The sequence below is a fragment of the Odontesthes bonariensis genome, chromosome 10 (genome assembly GCF_027942865.1).
Source record: "Odontesthes bonariensis isolate fOdoBon6 chromosome 10, fOdoBon6.hap1, whole genome shotgun sequence".
Lineage (NCBI taxonomy): Eukaryota > Metazoa > Chordata > Actinopteri > Atheriniformes > Atherinopsidae > Odontesthes > Odontesthes bonariensis.
Window position 1 is genome coordinate 33,034,393 of NC_134515.1, and position 24,975 is coordinate 33,059,367.

Here is a 24,975-nt window from a genome sequence, read left to right on the forward strand (position 1 = left end):
GACTGCATGCTTTGTGCCAAACATTGGGAGAAAGTCAAGGATTTGGTGTGGGCTTCAAAGTGAGTATCTTTATATTACAAAATGACTGGTTTAAATATGACCAAACCACTTGGTTTTCAAAAGTTAATTGTGTTTATGGGCAGTTTTCTCGAAGTAAAATACCTTATTTTCTTTAAGCACAGTCATCAACTATCAGAAGATGGAAAACAGTGGCAACATCATCCCATTTGTTAAGGAGATGCTGAAACAGAGGCCCAGCCGGAGCATGCTGAAGATCTACATGCTTGGCTCTACTCTGGCGATGCTTGGAATGGTCGGTGGACTGGTAGAAATGGTTTTCCTGCCGTTTTCGGACAATCACATTGTTGAGGACGAACAAGTTGAGATTTTCATGGAGAAGAAGAAGGAAAGGAAGCAGGTGTTGAAATCACACTCTCCCTTGGTTCATATTGATGCTGAGGACATGCTGGACACAGTATTGTCTGAGGCCAAGGCCAAACACCTCGGTACTGCTGTGCAAAGAAGCTCAGCCAACCGCTTACATGCTTCTTAAAGAAAACTCCATATAAATGGACACAAGAAGTGATGGTAATGGTGGTGAATTTACGCCACCATGTTGAACTGGTCCCTTTCAACTTAATAATTTATTTCGGATTTGGTTAAAAATGTAATTTGCCCCCGTTGATGGCAAAAAATACAGAGAGTGAGTTGATAAACTGATAACTGCAGGATACAGTGATGTGAGGCTGCTGGGCAGCAGATACATTTGCATGAGATGTGATGAATGTGTTGGGAAAACAATGGTATGTGTGTGGTTTAATTCATTTTGCACTTCAATAAAGATGTTTCTACTGGCAACAGACTCATTCGTGATTTGATTAGAATCTGTGGTGCCACTTCATCATATGTGAGAAAAAGAAAACGAAAAGGCAACAAACTTTGGATGATTTATTTGCTACTTTAATTTCTTGTTATTGGTTTACTATTCAAATCAGAAAAATGTAAAAGCAAAACAGAAACAATATGACAAACAATCCAAAACTTAAAATGTTAATTTCACAGTCATGAAATAGAGATAAAAAAAAAATTAAAAAAAGAGACACAAACCTTCTGTGTCAAATATACATTTGTTACACACCACCTTTATTTCAGACTTAAGGTCCAGGTTAAAAAAAACACTTAAGATAGAAAAATAACAAAAATCCAAAAATCACAATATGAATGTGATTTGGTGGCTGTGGCTCAGTGGTTAGAGTGGGTTGTCCAATAACTGGAAGGTTGGTGGTTTGATTCTCACTCTTGCCACTCAAAGATTGGTGAAACTGACAGCTGGAGGGGTGTCAGTCCACCTCCTTGCCACGGCTGAGGTGCCCTTGAGCAAGGCAACGTACCCCCATGCTCCCTGGGCGGTGTGATTGGCTGCCCACCGAGTGTGTGACCCTGTGCATGTGTGTGTTGAAGAGGTGCCAACCTGGATGGGTTAAAAATGGAGGACAAATTTTGTATATGTTCCCTGTAATGTAGATGACAATAAATCTGATCTTAATGTCAGTTTTCAACAAGGAGACCGCTACATGGATGTCTCCACAATTGTGACTGGTATCATGTAGTATATTATCTAAACATTGAGGACGCAAATAAATGAATACATTAAATTCCTTAGAATAGATTCTCATATATTGCTCACTCTTGTGGACACAAACTTATGACTGGCACTGAGTCATTTTGGCCTCTTCAATGACATTTTCATAACATCCCTAAAAGCAACCTGAAATCTCTGCAGGCTCACTTTACTGTTGTTTAACAACACAAAAAAAGACATCCTCACTCCATCAGTACATACACTAAAGCCACACAGCAGAGCATTTGCTCAAGAGAGATTATGAGACATTGCATGTAACTATGTTCTCCATCTGTCATTTGTTCTGCAATCAAATGTCCAAGATAATTTGGCTTCATTACAAACACTAAAAATGATATTGGGCGATTTAAAGCCATTTTAGACATTTGCTCTCTTTGGCTCTACATATCATTAATAGTACTATTTGATGGAAAGTTCTACTGTATATATTGTTACCAAACTCGAGCTGGCAGACCCTCGAACCATAGTAGGTGGAGCCCCCTTGGAGATAGCTCTGTTTAGCTCGTTGAGGTAACATACATGATCGGGACCACGTCTGAAGAACGGCACTTTTATTCCCAGCACTTCTCGCATGAAGAAAATACAATCAGAATCAGAATCGCTTTTTCTTGCACACACGAGGAATTTTACTCCTGTTACACCTCGCTCTCTTCAGTGCAACAAGTACAAAAAATAGACAAAAAATAGACATGGAACAAGGCTAAAGCATAAAGTGCAAATTGGTGCATGGTGCAAGGATGGATAGTAAAATATAAATATAAATACAGAGTTCACAGTATGGTAGGATGGATTTTTCCAGGAGATGTACAGATATGCAGATATACTGAAGTCCGGTTTTAGCTGTTTAACACAGAGACAGCCTGAGGGAAGAAACTGTTCCTGTGTCTTGTTGTTTTGGCGTACAGAGTTCTGTAGCGCCTTGCAGAAGGGAGGAGTTTAAACAGTTTGTGTCCAGGGTGTGATGAGTCTGCAGAGATGTTACCTGCCCGTTTCATGACTCTGGACAGGTACAGGTCCTGGATGGAGGGCAGGCTGACACCAATAATCTTCTCTGCAGACCTTATTGTCCGTTGAAGTCTGTTCTTTTCCTGTTTGGTGGTTGATCCGAACCAAACGGTGATGGATGAACAGAGAACAGACTGAACAATGGCGGTGTAAAGCTGGATCAGCAGCTCCTTAGGTAGGTTGAGCTTCCTGAGCTGCCGCAGGAAGTACAGCCTCTGCTGGGCCTTTTTGATGATGGTGACTGTGTTGGTCTCCCACTTCAGGTCCTGAGAGATTGTGAAGCCCAGAAACCTGAAGGATTTCACAGCAGACACTGCGTTGTTGGTGATGGTGATGGGTGGCAGAGTGGGGGGGCTTCTCCTAAAGTCCACTGTCATCTCCACTGTTTTCCAGCAATCCAACAAAACTAGCCCCTCCCACATAACAAATCACAGTAAACGGCTGAGCCTGTAACAATATATAATAAATAATGAGGAGCAGTAAGGAGACTACAAGGTCATCTGCATTCATGTGAAAACCAGAGACATACATGTATATTTATTTTCGAGTTGGACGTGCCATATTATAGATAAACACTGGACGGCAGCATTCAAATAAGTGAGGGGTGATTACAACTTCCGCTCAGATGGCGGAAGCAATGTAATTTAGTCGCACCATGTTTACCAACGGCGGCGAAACCCTCGTCGGTTAAATAAAGTTATTTTAACGCAAAATCTAATCCACCGAACGACCTAAATTTAAAGAATTGCAGATGGCGGATCCTGCGGTGGCATCGGGAGGGTCGCTGAATGCAGGCGGGGTAAGAGATGCTTTTTACGTCCGGAGCAGACCGCATCCAGGTTTTAGCTAGCATACACATCCGACTGAATGAGATAACCTCTATGCGCTGACACGTTTCAACACGATAAAGAAAGTTAAATGGATATTTTTTTGTTTAATAAGAACCCACTTTGCTTTACGGTGTATTGTAAGGTTAACTATAGTTTAACCTCTTTATTCTGCATCGTCCGTAAATGCAAGGTGTGTTTTCTTTACTGGATAAATGACAGTGTTCCACATATGTTTTAAAAATCTTTCTTCAGATATTTCCAGAACTTCTCCGAAGTTATACTTAAGAACTAACTATATCTATTTAGGCCACTAACACAAAAAACTGTGTTTTTCTTGTTCTTACTTAACACGTTGCTCACATACACTGCCCATCCAAAAAAAATGTCACCACCCGGATTTAACTAAGTAAACAGGTCAGAGCCTCCCATTGGATAATTACTGCATGGATGATGATGTGTCAACTGGTAACAAGTTATTTTATCCTAACTGCTGCAGTGAGTAGCTTCTCTTTTTCTTTCTTTTTTTAAAAACAACTTCGTAAGAGTCTTATGGTCGTGGAAAAGATGTTCATCTGTTTCAAAAGGGTCAGATTATTGGCATGCATCAAGCAAAGAAAACATCTAAGGAGACTGTTGAAACTACTAAGGTTGGGTTAAGAACTGTCCAACGCATAATTAAAAACTGGAGAGACAGTGGGGAAACCATCTTCGAGGAAGAAATGTGGTCGAAAAAAATCTTGAATGATCGTGTTTGACGATCACTTTAACTTTTGGTGAAATTAAATTGTAAAAAAAAATCCCACAACAGTAGAACTCACAGCTATGTTTAATAGTGAAAGTAAAAGTATTTGCACACCCTCAATGTGAAGGGAATGCGAGCGATTGGGGACTAAACAGCTGTGTAGTACGGTGGCCGACAAGTGCAAACGCGCTGCAAACGGCGAAACAAATCCAACAATAAAATGCTGCAAGAGAAAAATGCGGCAATCACAAAAACGACCGGAGCACACGCGCTGCAAATATCAAAACACATGCAAAACATAAACGCTGCAAACATCAAAACACATGCAAGACAGAAACGCTGCAAACATCAAAACACATGCAAGAAAAAAACGCACTGCAAACATCAAAACACATGCAAGAAAAAAACGCACTGCAAACATCAAAACACATGCAAGACAGAAACGCTGCATACATCAAAACACATGCAAGAAAAAAATGCGCTGCAAACTTCATAACACATGCAAGACAGAAACGAAAGAGAGGAAAGTCAAAAGGTACGTTGTCATTTATGTCTTTTTTAAACACTTGGCCGTAATCTTTTACCTTATAATAGCGACATAACTCCGCTGCTCTTCTATAATAAAGTAAAAGATTACGGCCAAGTGTTTAAAAAAGACATAAATGACAACTACCTTTTGACTTTCTTCTATTTCGTTCATATGGTCGATCTCCCATAGTCGATCCCCTATCCCACAGGTCGAGACCGCCTACTGGCCTGGCGAACTTCCGTTGTATTTTGAAGTTTGCAGCGTTTCTCTCTTGCATGTGTTTTGATGTTTGCAGCGTTTCTGTCTTGCATGTGTTTTGATGTTTGCAGCGTTTCTGTCTTGCATGTGTTTTGATGTTTGCAGCGTTTTTTTCTTGCATGTGTTTTGATGTTTGCAGCGTTTCTGTCTTGCATATGTTTTGGGGTTTACAGCGCGTGTGCTCTGGTCGTTTTTGTTATTGCCGCATTTTTCTGTTGCAGCATTTTATTGTTGGATTTGTTTCGCCGTTTGCAGCGCGTTTGCACGTGTCGGCCACCGTAGTGTAGCCTTAAGAAAACCACTTATCAGTGAGTCTAATTGGGGAAAAAAGGCTTAAATTTGCAAGGGAGCATAAAGATGCAGTCATGTGGTCTGATGAGTGCATATTTACGCTGTTCCAGAGTGATGGGTGCATCAGAAGAGGGGCAGATGAAGTGACGCACCCGTCATGCCTCATGCCTACCTCACAAGCCTGTGAGGGCAGTGCTATGATCTGTGGTTGCTGCAGCTGGTCAGTTTGAGGTTCAGCAAAGTTATATGCCCAAAGAAAGAGGTCAGCTGATGACCTGAATATTCTGAATTACCAGGTTTTTCCATCAGTGGGTTTTTTTCTACCCCTGATGGCACAGGCATATTTCAAGATGACAATTCCCGGATTCATCAGGCTCAAATTGTGAAAGAGTGGTTCAGGGAGCATGAGACATCATTTTCACACATGGACTGGCCACCACAGAGTCCAGACCTTAACCCCTGTTCCCAGTCTTTGGGATGTGCTGGAGAAGACTTTGCACAGCGGTCTGACTCTCCCGTCATCATGGTGAAAAATGAATGCAACTGGATTGAAACAAATGCATGACAGAAGCTTATCGAAACGACGCCACAGCGAATGTGTATGCTGTAATCAAAGTTAAAGGCGGTCCAACGAAATATTAGAGTGTGCGACTTTTTTCTTTTTTGCCCCGGCAGTGTATTTACTGTGCAGGATTGATAAAGCACCTGAACCCCTGGTATTAAGTAGAGAGCAACCCAACATGAAATGAAATTTTAAAAAAAACAACACAAAAATTCAATTTAAGTTTACTTTTTTTTAAAGGTTTTAAAAAAAGGAAAAAAATAAACTTTTACTAGGACTCAGTAGTGTAAAAGTCAACGGTGAGGTTCTCCAGCTTTTATTTCTTCTTTGCCCTCTTAGCGTGGGGGCGGGACTAAAGCAGCCCCCAGCCCTGCAGAGAACTACCACCTGGCCCGACGTCGCACCCTGCAGGTTGTTGTCAGTGCCCTGCTGACTGAGAGCGGCTTCGAGAGTGCAGAGAATGCAGCAGTGGAGACACTCACTGAGATGATGCAGAGCTGTATGTATGAATCCTGAAGTGTAGCTTCCACCTGCTGATGAATTTTGAAATTTCTCTCAATATATTTGTAATATTTTGAATATTAACCCAAAGTCCTCTGCAAAGCACCACACTTTCATCTAGCTTATTCCACACAGTTGCCTTTAAGATGATCTGAAGCAGAATTTTTTGGCATGATGTGGGCTGATGTGTGTCAAGCTAAAGCTGATGCATCACTTCCAAAAACTGATTTACTGGTCAATGTATTTTAATGTAAAAACAGCGCAATCCAGATAGAGATAAATATGGAATCATCAAACTTGAAGGATGTTCTTTAAAGCTGCGGTCGGCAACTTTTTTTTAGGCATATTAGCTTGAACTGTCATGGGATTCTGGAAGTAGAATATTAAATAGGCTGTTTAGGAAAAATAACAAAATCTGTAGCTCCCTCTGAAGCCTGTAATCATGCTTGCAAAAACCGAGCGCTCCCGGCTGTTTTTAACCAATCAAGTTAGGGTGGAGGAATCCTACCTGTCAATCACAGCTTGTGCACAAGCTGCTGAGCGTGAGTCTGCCCCAGCTTGTGTGCGCTCACACTGGTGTGAACTCACGTGCACAACCTCGTCCACAGAGGGGGAGGGGTTTGGGGGGCGATTCGGAGCTTGTTAGAGGTTGGGGGAGGGACCTGAAAGTTGTATCAGTTCGAATTTTCCGACTTTAGACTCGTAATTTTGAAAACCTGCCGACTGCAGCTTTAACCTATATTAATTTTGTCACAAGAAATATTGGTAAAATACAGATACGACACCAAACAGTCCTATTTAATTCAACTGAATTAAATTCAGTTTTATTTATATTGTGCCAAATTACAACAAATGTCACTCAAGGCACTTCAATAATATAGTCCAATTGGAGTTCAATTCTTGTAATTAATCCAATTCATTCATACAGAGCCAATTCAAAAACAATTTCCTAGCTAAGGAAACCAACAGATTGCACCGAAACTTCTCTCTAGTCCAATCTCCCGTCCTGAGTATCCATGAGGCGACTGTGGAGAGGAACGACTCCCTTTTAACAGGAAGAAACCTCTGGCAGAATCAGACTCAGGAAGGGTGGCCATCCGCCTCGACCAGCTGGGGTTTGAGAAGACAGAAAAGAGGGGACAACTAACACCATTCAAAGGATACCTTTTACACAACTTAACGACCACAATAATGACAATTATTCATTTGAGAAATTAAACGGGGCAAAAAGAGAGCAAAGTGAGGAAAGGTATGACACAAGAGGCCCCCCAGCAGTCTAGGCCTTTAAAAGCTTGACTTAAACCAGCCAAATGCAGTTCATTTAATCACAATAACATGTTCAGTCTTTGTAATAGAATGCTGTGATCGATTGTATCAAATGCAGTACTGAGATCCAACAGAATCTTTCACCAGTGCTGTTTCTGTGCTATGATGCACTCTGAATCCTGACTGAAACTCTTCAAACAGATTATTACTATGTAAATTATCACAAAGTAGAGCTGCAACTACTTTTTTTCAAGACAAACAGCTTATAGCATAGCATTTAACAGCTAAAGATTCTGGCCTTGTTAAACATATCCCAATAAATGTGAATAGAATTGTAATTTTTGCTCTTGTTTTCCCCTAGTTAAAGTAAAGGAAAACATTTTGGAATCATTCAGTTCTGAGGGGAAAAATATGAGAAAATGACAACCATTTTCAGTTTTTTACTCAGCCAGAATGTTCAGCTATTTAATCAAATTGTTTCGTATTTTTTTTTATATCTGTGTGCTGAATGAATGTCCTTCAAGTATAATAATTCCATCATTATGAGGACTTAAAAGTGTTTTCTGCACCAACAGAGAGCACAGTGCAAGCAGCATTGATGATTGCTGCAGTAGTTGCCAGTATAAGCACTTCTTTGAATTGTTAGTGCCGATAGTGCAGTGCAGATTTGAATTGTATATGTTATGAAGAATCCATTTGTTGTTTTAAAAAAAAAAAAAAGAACTTCCTGAAACAAAATTTTGTCCCTTTTTCCTTTTAGACCTAACTGAAATAGGCAGATGTGCTAAAGCATATTGTGAACACACAGCCAGGAGCATCCCGACCCTTTCAGACACTGTGGTAACACTCATTGAAATGGGTAAGATCATAAGTGCACCAACATGTGGATTATACATCGCTAACAGATGTTTAACTTATGAGATGTTTAAACTTTTGTGTCACAAAAGGTTTCAATGTCGACACCCTGCCTGTGTACGCCAAACGATCGCAAAGGATGGTCATAACTGCCCGTAAGTGCACAATCTTCTCCTTATTTTTAGTTTTGACAGTTCTGAATTTCAAGATTGATGTTTGTAGTTTAAATTCCTCAACTGATTTAAAAAATAATGCCTGAAAAATTCAGTTGGAATATTCACGGCGGCCGTGGCTCGATGGTTAGAGTCGGTTGTGCAATAACCAGAAGGTTGCCGTTTCGTTTCACACTTTCGCCACTCAAAAAGATTGGTGGAACTGACAGCCTTCTCACGGCTGAGATACCCTTGAGCAAGGCACCGTACCCCCATGCTCCCCACTGCTCCAGGTTGGTATCTGTCTCTGAGTGTGTGACATGTGCATGTTTGTGTTAACAGATGCCAACCTGGATGGGTTAAAAGTGGATGACAAATTTCGTGTGTATGCATGACCAATAAATCTGATCTTAATCTATCATTTTGTTCTTGCCTATTTTGAAATGTGGCCATTTTTTTTGGACTTGCATAATTTCAGCTCCAGTGACGAACTCACCAGTGACGCCTAAATCACTGTCAGCTGGACAGAAGCGCACACATCCACCTCACATCCCTGGTTACTTCCCCGAGTTCCCAGACCCTCACACCTACATCAAAACACCTGTGAGTCAGAAGCGATTTCATTAAAGGAACCCTGACTAAGAAAACTCATAGACCTTAATGTTCTCTAATGACCCTTTCCTTTATAAACAGTGCTCACAATTACTTGACTTGATCGATACATATAAAGTAATTGTTGGTTGATGATGTCATCTCAGCACATGTAATAGTTACCGTTTCAATAATGTCATAAATTTTACCAGCCAGCAGTAAAGATGTTGATTCATGCTGCTCCTTTTGGTTGAAGTTTCCTGGTGAAAAGCAACAAGAAATGTAAAGAGTCTTCATGCTTATACAAATACCTTCCTAAATACCTGTAGCTGTTCTCTGGCCACACCCTTCCCAGTGGGCAAGAGCTCACAGGTGTAGCTTCACTGGGCGATTTAATTGGATTACTGTCTTTGTTCCAGTATACAAGTACAGGAAGAGAAATTGTTTTCACTGATGTTTTTTTTTGCCCTCTCTCAGTTTGTCAGTATTGTTTTTTTTTTTTTTTTCTTGTTGACCTATGACATCAAACAATAGGCCAAAAATGTAGCTGGCAGCAAATCTGTGCTGTATTGGACTTTTTTGTTGTTGCTGTTTCTGTTCTTAAATAGATGAGATCCATGCTTTCCCTTGTGCTTGCTCTTGTGCCAGCCCTATTATCTGTGTGTGTTAGTCCAAACTTGAGAAACTTGAGTTTAATACAGTTTTAGTTAGAATGACTGTAACATATATTATAAAAAATCTAATTAGTCAGGTAAACACTTTTTTATTTTTATTTTTTTGTTGATTCATTCTAGCAGAACTTATTGAACCATTAGCCCACTATACAGCTGGTCACGGAAGGCTGGGCTACTCTGCTAGCTTTGAAAGGCAGCTGTTGCACAGAGGCCATAAACTTTTCCCAACTCCCGCCTTCCTACCTCTGATCTTCATCGCAGTGTACATTTCCAGTGATGTCTTAAGTGACCACTAATGCTGCTCTTTGGGTTTAGGCCGAATGGTAGTTGATAACACCTTGGATACGGCGATTGTGCCTTGTGTTTGACCGTGAGGAGGAGGAGAGTCACATCCTCATTGTGGAGGGCTTCCTGCTTTACACCTACGAACCTTTGATCAACGTGCTTATTTCCATCCCCTATGAAGAATGCAAAAAGAGGAGGTGCTCAAGAAACTACCTGGTGCCTGACCCCCCCCTGGCCTGTTTGATGGGCACGTCTGGCCCATGTACTGGAAACACAAGAACATTATATCTTACTGTTGGGTTCAGAGACCGGGCTAGTCCAGGCAGATGACATTACTACCCATAATGCATTGTAACATAAGCAACTATCATCATATCATGTATCAGAGTTCCTTTTAAATAGATCCATGGGGGAAAAAAATAAGAAAAATATATCAGTTCCTTTTGACATGGTATTCATTATTAATTCACTGAGATGTGTTTTCCTTCGTGCAGACATTCAGAGAGCCTGTGTCAGAATACCAAGTGGTGCGAGAGAAGGCAGCTACCCAACGGAGAGATGTAGAACGAGCCCTGACACGGTTCATGGCCAAGACCGGAGAAACTCAGAGCCTCTTTAAAGATGACATCACTGCCTTCCCATGTGAGTGATCCATACCAGGATGAACTATTTTTTTTTTTAACGTGCGGAAGCTTAAACATATTCCCTCTGGCTGTTTGTCAGTGATCGCAGCACAACCAAGCACCATCCCATATCTGAGTGCCCTCCTGCCCTCAGAGCTGGAACTGCAGAGTCTGGAGGAGACGGACTCCTCTGAGCAGGATGACCAGACTGACAGCGAGAACACGGCAGGAAATATCATCACTGTAAGTCCTCACTGCTGGAATCTGGTTTCTGATGCTGTTATCTGTTGCTGAAAGGTTTATCTGTTGTATTACAGTTACAATAGTGAAGTATATACTAGGGCTGAACGATATGGACAAAATTTCATATCTCGATATTCATGCCAGATATCTCGATATCGATACGATATGACTACGGGTTCGGTGAAAACCAAACATTTTTCAGAAAAATAAAAACATCATAAAACAAAAGAGTGCAGTTTTATTGATTAATTTTCGCCAAGCACGACCTGCACAACACCTCACTCAGGTCGACATCATCCTTTCTAAATCCAAAATACCTCCAAATAATGGAGGATGATTTATGTTTTGGCACAAAATTAGATTCTGCACTGCCACCGGCCGAATTATCTTCCGCGCTCATGTCACTTTTCTTTCGTTTCTTTCGTTTTGATTTCGCCGTGAATTCCCCGTGAATGTGTGTGGCTGTGTGCGTCTCAGTCTACTTCTCCCTCACTCCCACCCTCCTATGTTTGTCATTGGTTGGCTTCAGCTGTCGCTCCACAGCAAGCGTGAAATAAGCTTTGTGGTTGGCTGGCGGTAGGGTGCGTTCAAGCGCAATCTTAAAAGTAATGTTTATGGTGACTGCCGGAGCTGTATAAGCAGGGCGAGCGCGGGGGAAATATATCGTTTATATCGTTGCTTTTTCGAAATTACTTTCTTGAATGTTCATATCTCGATATAGATACGATAACGATATATCGTTCAGCCCTAGTATATACAAATCAACAGAAACACTAGCTGGCACATAATAAAAATCCCGCTATTTATACATTTTGAGGGATTTATGCATTTTTCCTGCCTAAATAGAAAGCTCTTTAAGACATGTGAGACATGCATTCTCAGATGTCAGTCACATGTGTTATACCAAGCTAACTTTAGAAAACCCAAATGCCTCTTTGTCGGATGTCTAAAAAAGACTGTAACTTAATTTATTCTGTAACTAGCTTATTTCTTAACATAATGAAATTTGGTTTGTATTGTAAACATGAAAAGAATTGACTTAAAGCTCAAAAAATTTAAATCAGTGATATTTATTTTTTATTTTTTTTTCTTCCCTTTTTTTCATTTCATTATTGCTTGATTTATTTGGATTTGCTTAGTACTGGCTGCTCCTGGCCTTTACAAACAACAGCACAACTCAAGACCCACAGCATGGGATTTTTGCTCTGCCATTTGTACCCAGATGTAACAACACACTATCACCTAACATACTTTTTGGCAGATGTCTAAACTCTGGACAGAGTTCTGCTAACTGTGATTGGAGTATTTTTGTTAAGCTTAAGCTTATTTACTCCTTATGATGGATCAACTTCATCATGGGTTTGGGATATGAATCTTAACAGCAAACGTTGCACATTTTTTCCAAATATGTTGATGACATAATGACTGCTCACTTCCATTTCTGTTTCTGTTCATCATTCAGGACGATCCAGGTGCTGACAAAGAGAATTCTATGCTTCCTCCAAGCGGCGTTGTTCCATCTACCAAGGCCAGCGAGGACAATGTGATTGACAACCCGTACCTCCGGCCGGTCAAAAAGCCCAAAGTGAGGAGGAAGAAATGAGTCAGGACCTACCTGTACTAACAGACTTGTATATGCCTCAGTAGTTGGTGCTGTCAGCAGTCCAGTCAGTGATTTCCTCCACAGAGGAGTGGCCCAGTATTGAACAGGAGTCAACAGCTGCTTTTCTCACCATTGGAACCACTGCCGTTGACTGTAATGTGGTCTGTCGAGGATAACTGTTTTTGTTTTTTGTCACTTTTTCAGCAAGCACTCTCTTTGTATATACTTTGTGTGAATTCATTTGGTAAGTAACTTAAATGTGTAACACAGACTATACAAAATTCCAGTCATTTTGTGAATAATGAAAAATGGACTTTCTGTTTTTTTTTTTTTTTTTTTTTTTTTAATTTGATAAGGTTTTTTTGCTGTTTTATTTCAGGGAAAATTCAAGTAAAATAATCTGACAATATCAAGATGTTGTGTCATTGTCACAATGAGTTTAATCTGTCAGCTTTAGCTAGTAGTACAAACTCAGATAGGCCAGTCTGTTCCTCTGTTTAAGGAACTCCTTTTCGTCTGTTAGCTGAGGACAAAAACACAAAACAACCAAAAGAGCATTTATGTTCAGTCTTCTAAAGAAAGACAAAATGTAACTGAAAATTATGCTTTTTTTTTTGAATGGCTGTGTAATTTTTTTGCAGCACTGCAATGAAAACAAACCTGTGTGAGCTCTGCACATATACAGCCATACACATACATTTGTTGCCATATTGAAAATGTCCACAAAAATGCCAAGAGACATTAAAGCAACATGGTGCTTTGTGGGGCTAGAAACTGAAGTCATGAACTGTGACATTTCTGCCTCTGGGCACTGCAGGGCAGTTTCAGGCCCAGGAATCTACATAAGGGCCAGTGTCAGAAGCACATAATTTCCCGTTTTACAAACTTCTCTCGTGTTGCATTTAGAAAGTTACAATTCAGTTTAATTTTTGTGAAATCCAAACAAACATTTCAATTTCAAACTGGATGTATGATCATTTATGGAACTAAATGACTATTCATAGGCTTAATTGACTCACCTTCACCCTTAGTGACTTCTTCTCTGGCTGCGGCAGTCTGGACCAGTCTGGGCTCCCAAAGCACATTGGCCAGCTCACTTTCTTATTTTTTGCTCCATCTAGAGCGTATGTCCCAGGGCTGCATCACAAAAAAAAAAAAAAAAAAAAAAACATCCCTCAGCTCAGTTGGGAAGCGTTTCATCTAGCTATGTGTCTCTCTTTCTCACCCTGGTGTATCTTCAGATGTACACTGTGCATTTTTAAATCTCTGTGTGGTTGAGCTGAAAGGTGTTTTTCCAAGAGGAGGGACCGTCGACTTGCTCTGATCTGGCTGATATTGCTGTGGTGAAGGGGTCACTGTCTAGGGACATGATAAAAAATGTATTAGAGGAATTTATCACACTCTCATAAGGTTGGGGGATGCACATGGAATGGATTAAAATGGACTGTTAAATGTGGGCCATGCTCCAAAAATCTCATGATGCAACGCTTACAGAAGTACCGAAATAAGTGGTGGGATGCACATCCTTGGCTGGACAGCGTCAGTGGAGATCATCACAAGGCAAATTGCAAAATATGCAGGAGTGTGTTTTCAGTGACACACGGCGGGCTGTCTGACATAAGGCAGAATGCATCAGGAGAGCAACACTGCAGACAAGTCAGAAACCTACCCCAATTATCTCCTAAGACTGATACTGACTGAAGACTGATTTATTTTTTTTTTCCAAATTCTGTTTTTATTTTTTTCAAGAAATTGTATACAATGCCAGAGGAAAAGTAACATGGAAAAAAAAAAACACCCGCCACCCCTTAGCCACAATAAACCGCAAAGCTGACTGTAGAACTGCAATATTCACATACAAATAATATAAAGAGAAAAAACAAACAAACAAAAAATCAAACAATAATAACATAAATAGCAACAGTAACATAAAAACAATATTCAAAAACAAGCAAAAAAGACAAAACGAACAGGAAACAAAGGTGAGGAAAGAATAAGGAGATAATAGATGGTAGTGTTTTCACAGAGAAGAATGGGGGGGTTTCTGGATTTTAGAGCAAGGTTACATAAGTACAAGACAAGGTGGGAGTTAGGCTTGGGGAGTCAGTAGAGGAGAGAGTTCAGAGGGGTCAAGAGAGGAAAAGAGGGACATGAACGGACCCCAGGTGCAGTCAAATTTGTCTATGTTATTTTGTCTCGTGTATCTGATTTTTTCAAGATGTAAGCAATTCAGTAGGTCCCTCATCCAATGTACATAGGAGGGGGGATGTGGGGATTTCCAGGTCTTAAGAATGGCCTTTTTAGCCACTACAGAAGCAAAGGCAAGGGCGTTTTTCTTGGCCTTGGAAAGGCGAACATTACTGGGGGGTAGACCAAAGAGAGCGATTAGAGGTGAAGGGTCTATAGTCTTGTGGAAGGCCTCAGAGATTACTTGAAATATGGACGTCCAAAAGGGAAGCAACTTGGGGCAGAACCAAAACATGTGCATCAATGTAGCCGGAGCCTGCCTACATTTATCACAGTCAACCTCTGGTTTTATTTTGGAGAGCCTGACTTTAGTCCAGTAAACTCTGTGAATGAACTTGAGCTGTATGAGACTATGGCGAGCGCAGATGGATGAAGAATGAATCTTTCTTAAAACTTCAGTCCAGTCTCCATCATCAAGTCTGTACCCCAAATCTGCCTCCCATTGTTGTCGTACAGTTGTATCGTCAGAGGATGTAGAACCTATAATTGAAACGTATATACGGGAAACCGTTCTTTTATTGTAAGGATTCGTTTTCAGTATACGATCCAACATTCATTCAATTTCTAATCTGGTTGTACGAGCATAGCCTACTTTCAGAAGACTGTTTATTGTTTAGGATGATGAATTTTGAAAGTAGAATAAATTATTAATTATTTAAAACACAGTAGTATTAACCAATATAAATATTATATGGCCATTTAAAGAACAAATCACACTAATGGATTAACAGATAATAAATAAAATATTGTTTAAGGGGAAGTTTTTTTTTGTTGTTGTTATTGGGGGCTATCGGGAGGCTTATAGGGGGCTTTCTACACACGCGTCAAGTGGGATGACGTCATCGACGTGCGCTGCTGCAGCACAGCTCATTTATCCATCGTACTCAAAGTCATCTTCCACATCGTCAAAATCTGATAAATATTCTGTCATGTTGTACAAAACTAGCAGTAGCAAAATCCGTGTGAAGATAGCCGACCGTCACAGAGCACGGAGTAAATAAGCTGTGCTGCAGCGGCGCACGCCGATGACATCATCCCAGTAGACACGTGTGTAGAAAGCCCCTTGTAAGCCCCCAATAACAAAAACACGGCAGCTGTGAACTAACAGAGCAATAGTACGTGTTCATTCATTCATTCGTCTTAAAGTATTGGTGAAATAAAGACAGACAATGCCTTATTGTCTATGCCCTGTTCACTCCCATTATATGGATATACGCGGGCTCTCGAGTGATCTCGAAGGATACCAACTTTCACCAAACTGTTATCTGTGAGTAGATGAACTTATTTTATGCCAGAAATAAAGTCCAGGTTTTAATTTAATTTTTTTTTTTTAACATATATAGGCTATTTGCTTAAAAATATTTGTACAGTTTTATGTGTATTCTATGTCAAAATATTCATATTTTTAGGAATACAGTATATTTATTTTATTAGTGTGGTTTAACTGTTTGGATGACCTGACTTCCTTTCAAGTCATAAAACAGGCAGCAGACAAATACTGTTCAGTTTAATTAACAATTTCTCATCCCACTTCTCACCTCTAGGTTACCACAGCAGAGGTGGCACAGGTGTACCACACAGTCAAACACAATCTCAGCTACAACAGTGCTGACTATGCAGATGAACTGAAACTACATTTTTTATCGGATTCAAAAATTTTGAAAAAAATTACTATTGGGAGAACAAAAGCAAAGGTTAAAGATGTCCTTGCTCCAAAGGCAGTGGGTGATGTTCTCAAGGCCCTAACATCAGATAAACCCCTCCCATTCTCCATACAGATGCATCAAATAAAGGCAACAGGAAGATGTTTCCCCTTGCTGTTCAATACTTCACTCCGGAATGTGGGTTCACCAACAAAATGCTGGATTTCATTGAAAATGCAGATGAGTCTGCTGCAGGGATTGTAGCTCTCATAAAGCAGTCGCTTGACAAATTTGGTTTATCATTTGATCAAATAACAGCATTTAGTCCAGACAATACAAATGTGAATTACGGAATTCACAAGTCTTTGTTCACCAACTTGGGGAAGAAACAAAAAAATCTGCTGCAAGGAAACTGCCATGTCCACATTATGCACAACACAATGAAGCATGCTCTTGACCAGCTCACTGTAGATGTGGAAAATGTGGTGCTGAAGGTTTATGGCTTCTTTTCCACATCTGCCAAAGAGACAATTACTCAAAGAGTTTTGTAGGTTTTGTGATGTTGAGTTCCAGGAAATTCTACGACATGTCACAACCAGATGGCTCTCTCTTAATCCAGCCATTACCTGGCTAATGCAAGCCTGGACTGTGCTGAAGTCTTACTTCACCAGCCTGGGGGAGAAGTGTCCCAAACAACTTCCAGCTTTGTTAAGGCTCAGAGAGGATTCAACTGAGGAAGATGGAGACATTGTGAAGGTTTACCTTCTGTTCTGCAATAATATCCTCTGTCTCTTTGAGAAAGTTGTAAATCAGCTGGAGAGTGACAAAACCACCTGTGTTGAGTTTATATTCCATAATGGACAACTTCAAGAGAAAACTCACACAGAGACAAAATGACCAGTTCTATGGCTACTTAACTAAAATAAAGCTGTGGCGTCTCCTTCCACATGATGCAGACATGGCAAGGGCATATTTCACTGCATTTCTCAAGACACCACTGTCATATGTTGAGAAATGGTTCAACTTTTCAGAAGACAACTGGCTGTTCTCACTGCAACCTCTCTCTGCATCATGGCACCTTGACCTTTAGTGACATTGTGAGGGTGACCACCAAGCTCAACCTCATTCATAAAGTTCATCCATGTTGACTTTATGAATGAGGTTGAGACATTCTGAAGAGGCTCAAAGAAGATGCTCTTCTAAAGGTGGCAGGTGGGTGGCTCTTTTTCAAGTAGCTGACCTCCCTAACATGCTGTGTATCATCAGCCACATCCTGACGTGCCAGCATCTACTGGATAGTGGAAAGGATATTTTCCAGAATGGCCAACAAGTGGAGTGACTGCAGGAACAGGTGCTCCATGGAGCTCATGAGGAGTGAGCTCCTGATCACTCTCAACTTTGAGCTGTCCTGTTCAGTGCACTTTGAAAGACAAAGAGTCACTCAGTGCTGCAAGGAGTAACATGAAATACACTTGGAAAAAGAAGTAACTCCGTGAGCTAGACTTTCTGATGAATCCAAGACTGTTGAGAGAAGGAGTAATGTTTTGCACTTTTTTTGTTTACAAGTGTTATTTTTCTATTTTAAAATGTTCCCAGGGTTCACAAAGAGTCAGCAAGAACAGTTATTCACTTCAAAATGTACAGTAAGTTTTCTCTTTAGTTTATATTTTAAAAATTCATCTGTTGCACAGAAATGTGTTAATTGGTAATAAAGCATTTCAAGATTTAAGTAAGTTTAAGTATGACTAATTGCTTTCTTGATCACCCCTTTACTAAAAACCCTTGCAGAAAATAAAACCACTGCTTTCAGGCTCCTGCAGGTTTCCACCACCTGCAGCAGTGGCCATGGTCCAGAGCAGCTGTACTGGGCCTCCCTTATTTTAATTTCTGAAAGGTGGCAACCCGAGATGCAACAGTACAGCATGGACAGTATTATTTCACATAGGACATCTCTGGTCTGTAATGAAAAGCAGTGGGCCTCTTTCTCTTGATTAATGATTAACTTTATGTGAAATAGAATGGAGTGAGATTATGAGATTATCATGAATAGTGTTCCACAAATTAAAGAACAATTGACTAATTTGCGAATTTGATGTAACTTGCCTTGTTACAAGGTGAAAAGCGCGCAGCCGTCCTAGCAGAGAGACCATAGCCCCTCTTACTCCCGGGGGTCTTCTGTAAATCGTAAACGATGGTGCCAAACTGAGGGAAATTAAAATATATAAGGCATGTGTTGGACTAATGGCCGACAAGTTTCTATTTAATAACTCTTAAGTATAAAAGTGATGTAAAACATTTCTACATAGGACTGTACTTAATACTTCAGTTCATAAACACCTTTTCTGGTATTAACAAAAGAATTTCAAAGTTTTAAAGACACAAACTTCATGGTTGTTATAACAGCCAGGGCCGAGATGTGGCGCTTCCAGTCGTAACAGTTCGTTTCCCAGTCGGTCTGCCGCGTAATGGAGGGGGAACAGTTTCCTTTCCTGGGAGCTGCCAAATATTACCTTATGAGCCGAAACCGCTGGCATTTGAGAGATAACTTCTTGTCAAGGAAGTACTGGAAACTAAACGAGACGGTGAAAAAAAAAAAAGCTTGCACAGTCAGCTTGGTCGCTGCCTTCCTCAGTGCAGTCTCACTGTTTTGAATCGCAGTAACTATGGCAACAAAAAGGTATTTCAGTGTTGACGTTACACAAAGCAGAAAACATTCATTCGTTCATTTACAGTACATTCAATAATATTTTAGTTATCAGGAATTGATGCACACAGCTGTCTAACTAAATGATTAGGTTGTTCTCATTGGTGTGATGAAATTATTGGAATAAAGATTTCAGCATTTTGACATTATTTAATCAGTAAAACAACCAACACAGTATTCTACAATAATACATTATCCAAACTGCAGCCCAAAATCAAATTATCCCATCATAATGTTTAGATATCTTTATTTGCTTTTTAAAACAATGTACTGTACACGTCATGGCAACTGCACATCCATATCATTGACAAAACTTAGACACCGTCATTAAATAAGTTGAAGACCCTTTGACAAAGGGTCAATTTTAAGGGTACGTTCAGCATAGAAGTCTTTCTATATAAATAAATTATTTGTCAAGAGAATATTTTATTGCAGTGAACTTGTGTGATTGAACCCTGATAAGTAAAAGCAAAATTCCAGTTCAGAACACATCACAAGTGATCTATTATATACAGGCACTTCTTTCATTACCAGTAGTCTTATCTAAGCTGGGGAAAAAAATCTGCATTTAGGCAAAGAAGGCATTATTTGGTAAAGTGCAAATTATTCTAGGGAAAATATCAAGAGCAGATGGCAAATCTTTAAGCACATGCACTCAAAATCAAACGGTAAAAGTTGCATCAATTTTGGCACATGTAGATATGGAGAGTTGAAGTGGAATGTGCCTTGGAAGCTATCAGCATCCAAAAAACCTGGAAGGGGTCAAAAATGAAAACTAAATAAGAATATCTAAGAAGTAAGATTCAAAAGTTCAAAATGTATAAAAGCAACCTACTAGGGGGGACTAAAGGACACTAGAATGTGTGCATGTTTGTGTATTTTAGGAACACTTCACTCCGACTGAGGGACAGAAATCGACGGCCCTTTGGGGTCATCGAATCGATCCATGGTGTTTAGCTGCATTATCATGTGCAGACCGTACACAAAAATTAGCAGCATAAGTAATGAGGTGAGCAGGCCCATCCAAATCCCTGGAGTGAAGAAGCCTGCACAGTCACTGGCATAGGAGAAGTTTGTTCCATTGGCCAAACCAAAGCCCTGAATCTAAAACAAAAAAATATATATACATTTGTGAAATACTTCATGACTAAATCAAAACAGTCTTGCTATAGTGGTGACAGTCTGTGTGACGTGAGTACCTGGAAGTCGATAAAATTGAGCCTAAACTGGGGTGAGGTTTGGTTGGAGCTGTTTGGAACCAACAGGGCATTTTGGAAGCTGCTGACAGAATTGCAGTGGAAGGAATACTCGGCAGGGGCGTAGATACTGCGCCTCCCAGTGAAAGAAGCAGTTAGACCATTCATCTGGAGCTGCACAGAATCCAGGGTGAACCAGTTTCGTGCAGACACTGGATAGAGCCGCTGACTCATTGTGAAACTACAGTTCAAGAAAACAAGGGCATTGGGTATGTTAGTGAAAACATATCAGAATAACAGAGCAGCATTCATTTCTACGAATGAGAAAAATAGTGCCAGCATATATGAACAAGAGTTGAACTTTTAACAGCTTAACTTCTGATGTATGTATATGTATGCATATGTATGGCCCATGGCTGAAAGAACAACAGAGAAAAAATTAGCTATTGGTTGGTTTGAGATTGGCCTAAGCAGAGGGAATGTCAGCATTTTATTTCACAAAGGTGTACTATTACAGTACAACTCTTATTACTAGTACAACTCCTCTGGGACTACTGTAGACCTGGGCCAACTCAGTTACATGTCACTACTGCTCATCAAAACAGCAGAAACAATTAGAAGGCAAACAGTTGTTTAGATTTAACACTCAAAAAGGTTAGAGAATTAAGAATCATCTTCAATAATGGGGGCCACACAAATCCATGAGCCTTTTTAATAAAACATTTCAACTGTTCCTTTACAGAAGTAATTTATTGCCTTACCTTAGTGTGTAACCCGATGCATAATTGAGCACAAGCCTAAGTGAGAAAACGCAATACATTGAAATGACTTCTTTCAATTACATTAAAGTGAAGTTCTCTTGTATAATGGTGGATATTTTCTATGAAATTATAAAAGGTCATCTTACACCGAGTTAGTGGTGTTACACATGGATCCAGTCAAGGATGGGGTTTCTGTGGCGAGGTCAACCCATTCTGAAGTCCTTGAGAGGCTGACATTGAGATTTTGCACCCATAGCATTATGCAAGGACTACCTGTTTGATTAAACATGATGGGTGGCTTTACATCAGTTACAGCTGCTTGTAGTAAGGACCGGCCCACTTGCTGGTTTGATACAGACTTTTCAGAAATGACCTGCAAAAGGAATACAAGTGCTCAATTATTTCTGGCCAAATATTCAGACTGTTTTATTTTAACTAAGTATACCCTCTTTCAGTACTTAAGTTTTACATATCAGTTTCCACAAAATAAGAAAACACATCTGGTCCTTGCCTGGTCTTAAAATTAGGTAAATAAAACCTAATATAAACAACACCACATTAGATATTCTTCCATGTCATAATTCAATTAACAAAAACCAAGTAAAATGTAGAAGCCATGTATTCTATTTGTGCTGTGATCTACTTTAACATAGCAACTGAGGCATGTTGAGTCTGAGATATAGTTATTGTCCATTTGTTTTTTCAGTGTTTGTCAACACTGCATGGTTGCACATTGGCCTGGACTTGCTGGGACGTTCACTCCAAGGAAGATTAGCAACTGCCTTGAATGTTTTCCACTTGTAACAAATTTTTCTCACTGTTGAATGATGGAGTCCAAATATTTTTTTTAATGGCTCTATAACCCCTCCAAGATTGATGATCAAAAACAATTGCTTCTCTAAGATCATTGCTGGTGTTTTTTCTCCTTGGCACTGTTTTAACACACACCTAAATGCTCCAAACCCAAAACTGCTTTTTATAGAGGTGGTCACAGTTGTAAATCGATTAGGAGTGCCTGGCTCCTTCTCATCCTCCTAGTTTCTATGGACACTGTAGAAAAGCTTCTACATTTCAGCTATGATTTTTTTTCTAGACAAATAATGACTCAGGTCATGTGTTGTCATTTATCTGAAGTTGAATAAATTTTAAGACTAGGTAAGGATCAGATTAGTTTTTAATCATGTCTGTTAGTTATAACTTTGTAATTTATAAGAGTGTTTACTTCTTCTTTCACAAGACCGTTTTATATAAGGACAATAATGAAATTTTACTCTTGCAGGCTGGAGTCCTGTGTATATGGCAGTGTGGGGAAGATCTTTTGCTTTCATGAAACTTAGAATTTTTCCAATCATTTCATCTGTGGACAACAAGATGTATTCAAGTTAAATACTACACATCAAAAACTGTTTCAACACTAGACAGCTGATTACAACTAAATATTGGCCCAAAATTATTCAAATAATTTGAACTGTTAAAACATACCATTGTCACGTAGGACTTCCTTGCACAACTTGTGCATACTGTTAAACAATTAAAAAAAGGGAAAGGATAAATTTGTCAACATCTTCATTTCAAAATACAATATAGATTACCTACAATATTTCAGGAAAACAAAAAGTCTCACTCGCTACAGTAAGGTAGATTGATGAGCAACAGATTGCTGACAGATGTGTTGATGCTCAAGTGTGAGAGAGTGTCTGCATCCACAAGCAGAGGCGGAACACCAAGCGTCTTGTGCAGCAGAGTGGGGATGGCAGAGAGGCCTGCCCACTCCAAGGCAGGAAGTGTCACTGATGAAGAAGAGGACTGGAGTGCAGCCTGAAAAGGAATGAGAGGAAAGAAATATTTTTTTACCAATCTTCATTTTGTACTAACAATCATCAACTAAATTAAACGTTAATCAACAATTATTGATTTATCCTAAACCTACCTCTAGGTTTTTAAAGGCACTTTCCTGCTTGTTTCCAAACACTCCACCAAAAACCGTGAAGTCATCTTTGCTCAACTGAACACAAATAGAAGGCAGTAATATATTTTGGTTTTGGAAAACACAAGATTATCAAAATAGGTACAACAAAAATCAACTCTATTAACCAGCCACAAAAAAAGATCATTCAGCACAAACAAACGACCTTCACAGTGTGCTAACCGGGAACTGTGAAACGGGAAGTGACCCCATTGTCACACCAGATTGAGAAGACTGTTAAGTGTCACATGAGTATGCATTGCTGTAGCTACTATGCATGATTCCCCTTTGTTACTCCGTTTTATGCAACTTGTAATACGCAGCAGGGATCTGTTTTTTATGTAGCAGACACCGACCTTGTCCTGCAAAAACATAAGCACAGTGTGGGAGCCAGAGCCAAAGACAGAGGTGAGGTAGGCAGCCAACTCGTCATTGGATGTTATGTGACCAGCTGCAGGTGGGGCCACCACTGGTAAACTTAAAAAGGAAAAAAAAAAAAAGAAAGATAAATACAATTAGTATTTGTATTTACATTTACATTTACATTTACAAATAGTATCAACACAGATCTCAAAACACTTCATGCAATAATTGCATCAGTTCCATAGTGCAACACATGTCATGTTTTCCTGTTAAGGATGGCCATCACTCACTCAAAACAGAATTGAAGTAAGACTTAGAATAACCTAAAAATAACATATCTGAATAGTTCACTTCAACACACAACTGTTAGATATACACCTTTTATCTTGACACAGTACAACCCTAAAACACCTACTGGTATTTCACTTCCTCCGTTTCTCATACTATATGTGCCTCCCCGTTTTACTGTGAATAAATGAACCCTTTCCCCTCTCTGCAAATGTTGTTGCCGTTTTTACACGCAAAAAATATACATATGTTAGCCATGCTAAGTTAGTAGAAACGCGACTAGCTCTAAATGTTAGCATTAGCATTCCGGGCAGACTTTATTGTTAAGGGGAGTGTTAACAGATAAATATATAATTGAAATGAAATATTTACCCATCACTGGCCCACATAAGAAATGGCACTTGTGCAGTAGCGCTCGCTGAAGGTAAACGGGAGAGGAAAAAGAAAAGAAAAACCACTAGTCGCCCTCCACTACAGAACTTCGATCCTGCCATTTTAGTTGAGCTTTTCCGTACTGCTCAGCTCACGTGACTCCAACCAGCTGACAGTCATGTGCAACGCTACAGCACTTCCTGCTTCTTTCATTCAACTGCCCATCGCCTAACTGCCTTTTAATCCAGCTTTGCTCCCCTTTTCTTTTTCCTGTCGCACTAAGAGCTCAGGAGTGAATGAACTGTTCGAAATATTGGGACATAGACCACTGTCACGACAAGCCTTTCTGCCGTGAGACTATCTACATCATCACATTGTTCAGCCAAGCATGTCTCGTTGCAGCCGAACATTTGATATACTATACATCGACTTCCAATGATGCCTTTAACATACACCGAGTTGTGTTGTGTATTTTAGTAACGGCCTTTCTCAAAGTCTGGGGGTACACTTGGCAACTGTCCAAGGTTCTGACATAGGCCTACTCATTTTATTTTTATTTATCGGCATTTCACCACGTGTCATTATGGCCCGTTATTCTACCATTGCACTTTCATTGGAAACCCTAAAGAAAAATATGTAAGTCAAAATGTTCACCGTATTTACAAGGGTTGCGTGCTTTCAGTTCAATGAAAGCAACTCCCATCCCCATCCGCACAGCTGTGGCGGCGGATGGATACCACTGCCCGCATCCACGCAATGCTGCGCCTTCAACTGGGAAGGAAA

At 40.0% G+C, this 24,975-nt stretch overlaps 4 protein-coding genes across 4 annotated transcripts; 2 read left to right on the forward strand and 2 right to left on the reverse strand.

Annotated features, from left to right (window-relative positions):
- g0s2 (G0/G1 switch 2) lies at positions 1-858 on the forward strand. Its single transcript, XM_075475809.1, has 2 exons — positions 1-59; positions 178-858. The coding sequence occupies exons 1-2, from the start codon at positions 7-9 to the stop codon at positions 551-553; spliced, it is 429 nt and encodes a 142-aa protein (XP_075331924.1). The 5' UTR covers positions 1-6; the 3' UTR covers positions 554-858.
- A 2,418-nt stretch (positions 859-3,276) lies between these two features.
- Positions 3,277-13,580, forward strand: taf8 (TAF8 RNA polymerase II, TATA box binding protein (TBP)-associated factor). Its single transcript, XM_075475320.1, has 8 exons — positions 3,277-3,446; positions 6,199-6,358; positions 8,387-8,485; positions 8,574-8,636; positions 9,112-9,236; positions 10,678-10,825; positions 10,907-11,049; positions 12,512-13,580. Exons 1-8 carry the CDS (start codon positions 3,399-3,401, stop codon positions 12,650-12,652), a joined length of 927 nt encoding a protein of 308 aa, XP_075331435.1. The 5' UTR covers positions 3,277-3,398; the 3' UTR covers positions 12,653-13,580.
- On the reverse strand, positions 13,038-19,160 carry LOC142390008 (ciliary microtubule-associated protein 3). Its single transcript, XM_075475321.1, has 5 exons — positions 18,927-19,160; positions 18,646-18,744; positions 13,878-14,011; positions 13,672-13,789; positions 13,038-13,175 (listed from the first exon to the last, which is right to left on the reverse strand). Exons 1-5 carry the CDS (start codon positions 19,074-19,076, stop codon positions 13,110-13,112), a joined length of 567 nt encoding a protein of 188 aa, XP_075331436.1. The 5' UTR covers positions 19,077-19,160; the 3' UTR covers positions 13,038-13,109.
- A 316-nt stretch (positions 19,161-19,476) lies between these two features.
- On the reverse strand, positions 19,477-24,335 carry LOC142390009 (V-type proton ATPase subunit S1-like). Its single transcript, XM_075475322.1, has 10 exons — positions 24,193-24,335; positions 23,526-23,646; positions 23,134-23,208; positions 22,828-23,021; positions 22,686-22,723; positions 22,475-22,560; positions 21,350-21,576; positions 21,204-21,239; positions 20,446-20,683; positions 19,477-20,350 (listed from the first exon to the last, which is right to left on the reverse strand). The coding sequence occupies exons 1-10, from the start codon at positions 24,312-24,314 to the stop codon at positions 20,138-20,140; spliced, it is 1,350 nt and encodes a 449-aa protein (XP_075331437.1). The 5' UTR covers positions 24,315-24,335; the 3' UTR covers positions 19,477-20,137.
- Positions 24,336-24,975: the final 640 nt, after the last annotated feature.

Bases quoted from the DNA above. Each gene is read 5' to 3' on its own strand.
- g0s2 (XM_075475809.1), top strand. From the start codon at position 7: ATGCTTTGTGCCAAACATTGGGAGAAAGTCAAGGATTTGGTGTGGGCT. The intron at 60-177 runs GTGAGTATCTTT...ATTTTCTTTAAG, and splicing joins GATTTGGTGTGGGCTTCAAA to CACAGTCATCAACTATCAGA.
- taf8 (XM_075475320.1), top strand. From the start codon at position 3,399: ATGGCGGATCCTGCGGTGGCATCGGGAGGGTCGCTGAATGCAGGCGGG. The intron at 3,447-6,198 runs GTAAGAGATGCT...TTGCCCTCTTAG, and splicing joins GGTCGCTGAATGCAGGCGGG to CGTGGGGGCGGGACTAAAGC. The intron at 8,637-9,111 runs GTAAGTGCACAA...GCATAATTTCAG, and splicing joins AAGGATGGTCATAACTGCCC to CTCCAGTGACGAACTCACCA.
- LOC142390008 (XM_075475321.1), bottom strand. From the start codon at position 19,076: ATGCCAGCGGTTTCGGCTCATAAGGTAATATTTGGCAGCTCCCAGGAA. The intron at 14,012-18,645 runs GCAAGTTACATC...TCATGTCCCTAG, and splicing joins GCTTTTCACCTTGTAACAAG to ACAGTGACCCCTTCACCACA. The intron at 13,790-13,877 runs GTGAGAAAGAGA...TTTGTGATGCAG, and splicing joins ACATCTGAAGATACACCAGG to CCCTGGGACATACGCTCTAG.
- LOC142390009 (XM_075475322.1), bottom strand. From the start codon at position 24,314: ATGGCAGGATCGAAGTTCTGTAGTGGAGGGCGACTAGTGGTTTTTCTT. The intron at 23,022-23,133 runs GTAGGTTTAGGA...ATTCCTTTTCAG, and splicing joins GTGCCTTTAAAAACCTAGAG to GCTGCACTCCAGTCCTCTTC. The intron at 20,351-20,445 runs GTACTCACGTCA...TTTTTGTTTTAG, and splicing joins TCAATTTTATCGACTTCCAG to ATTCAGGGCTTTGGTTTGGC.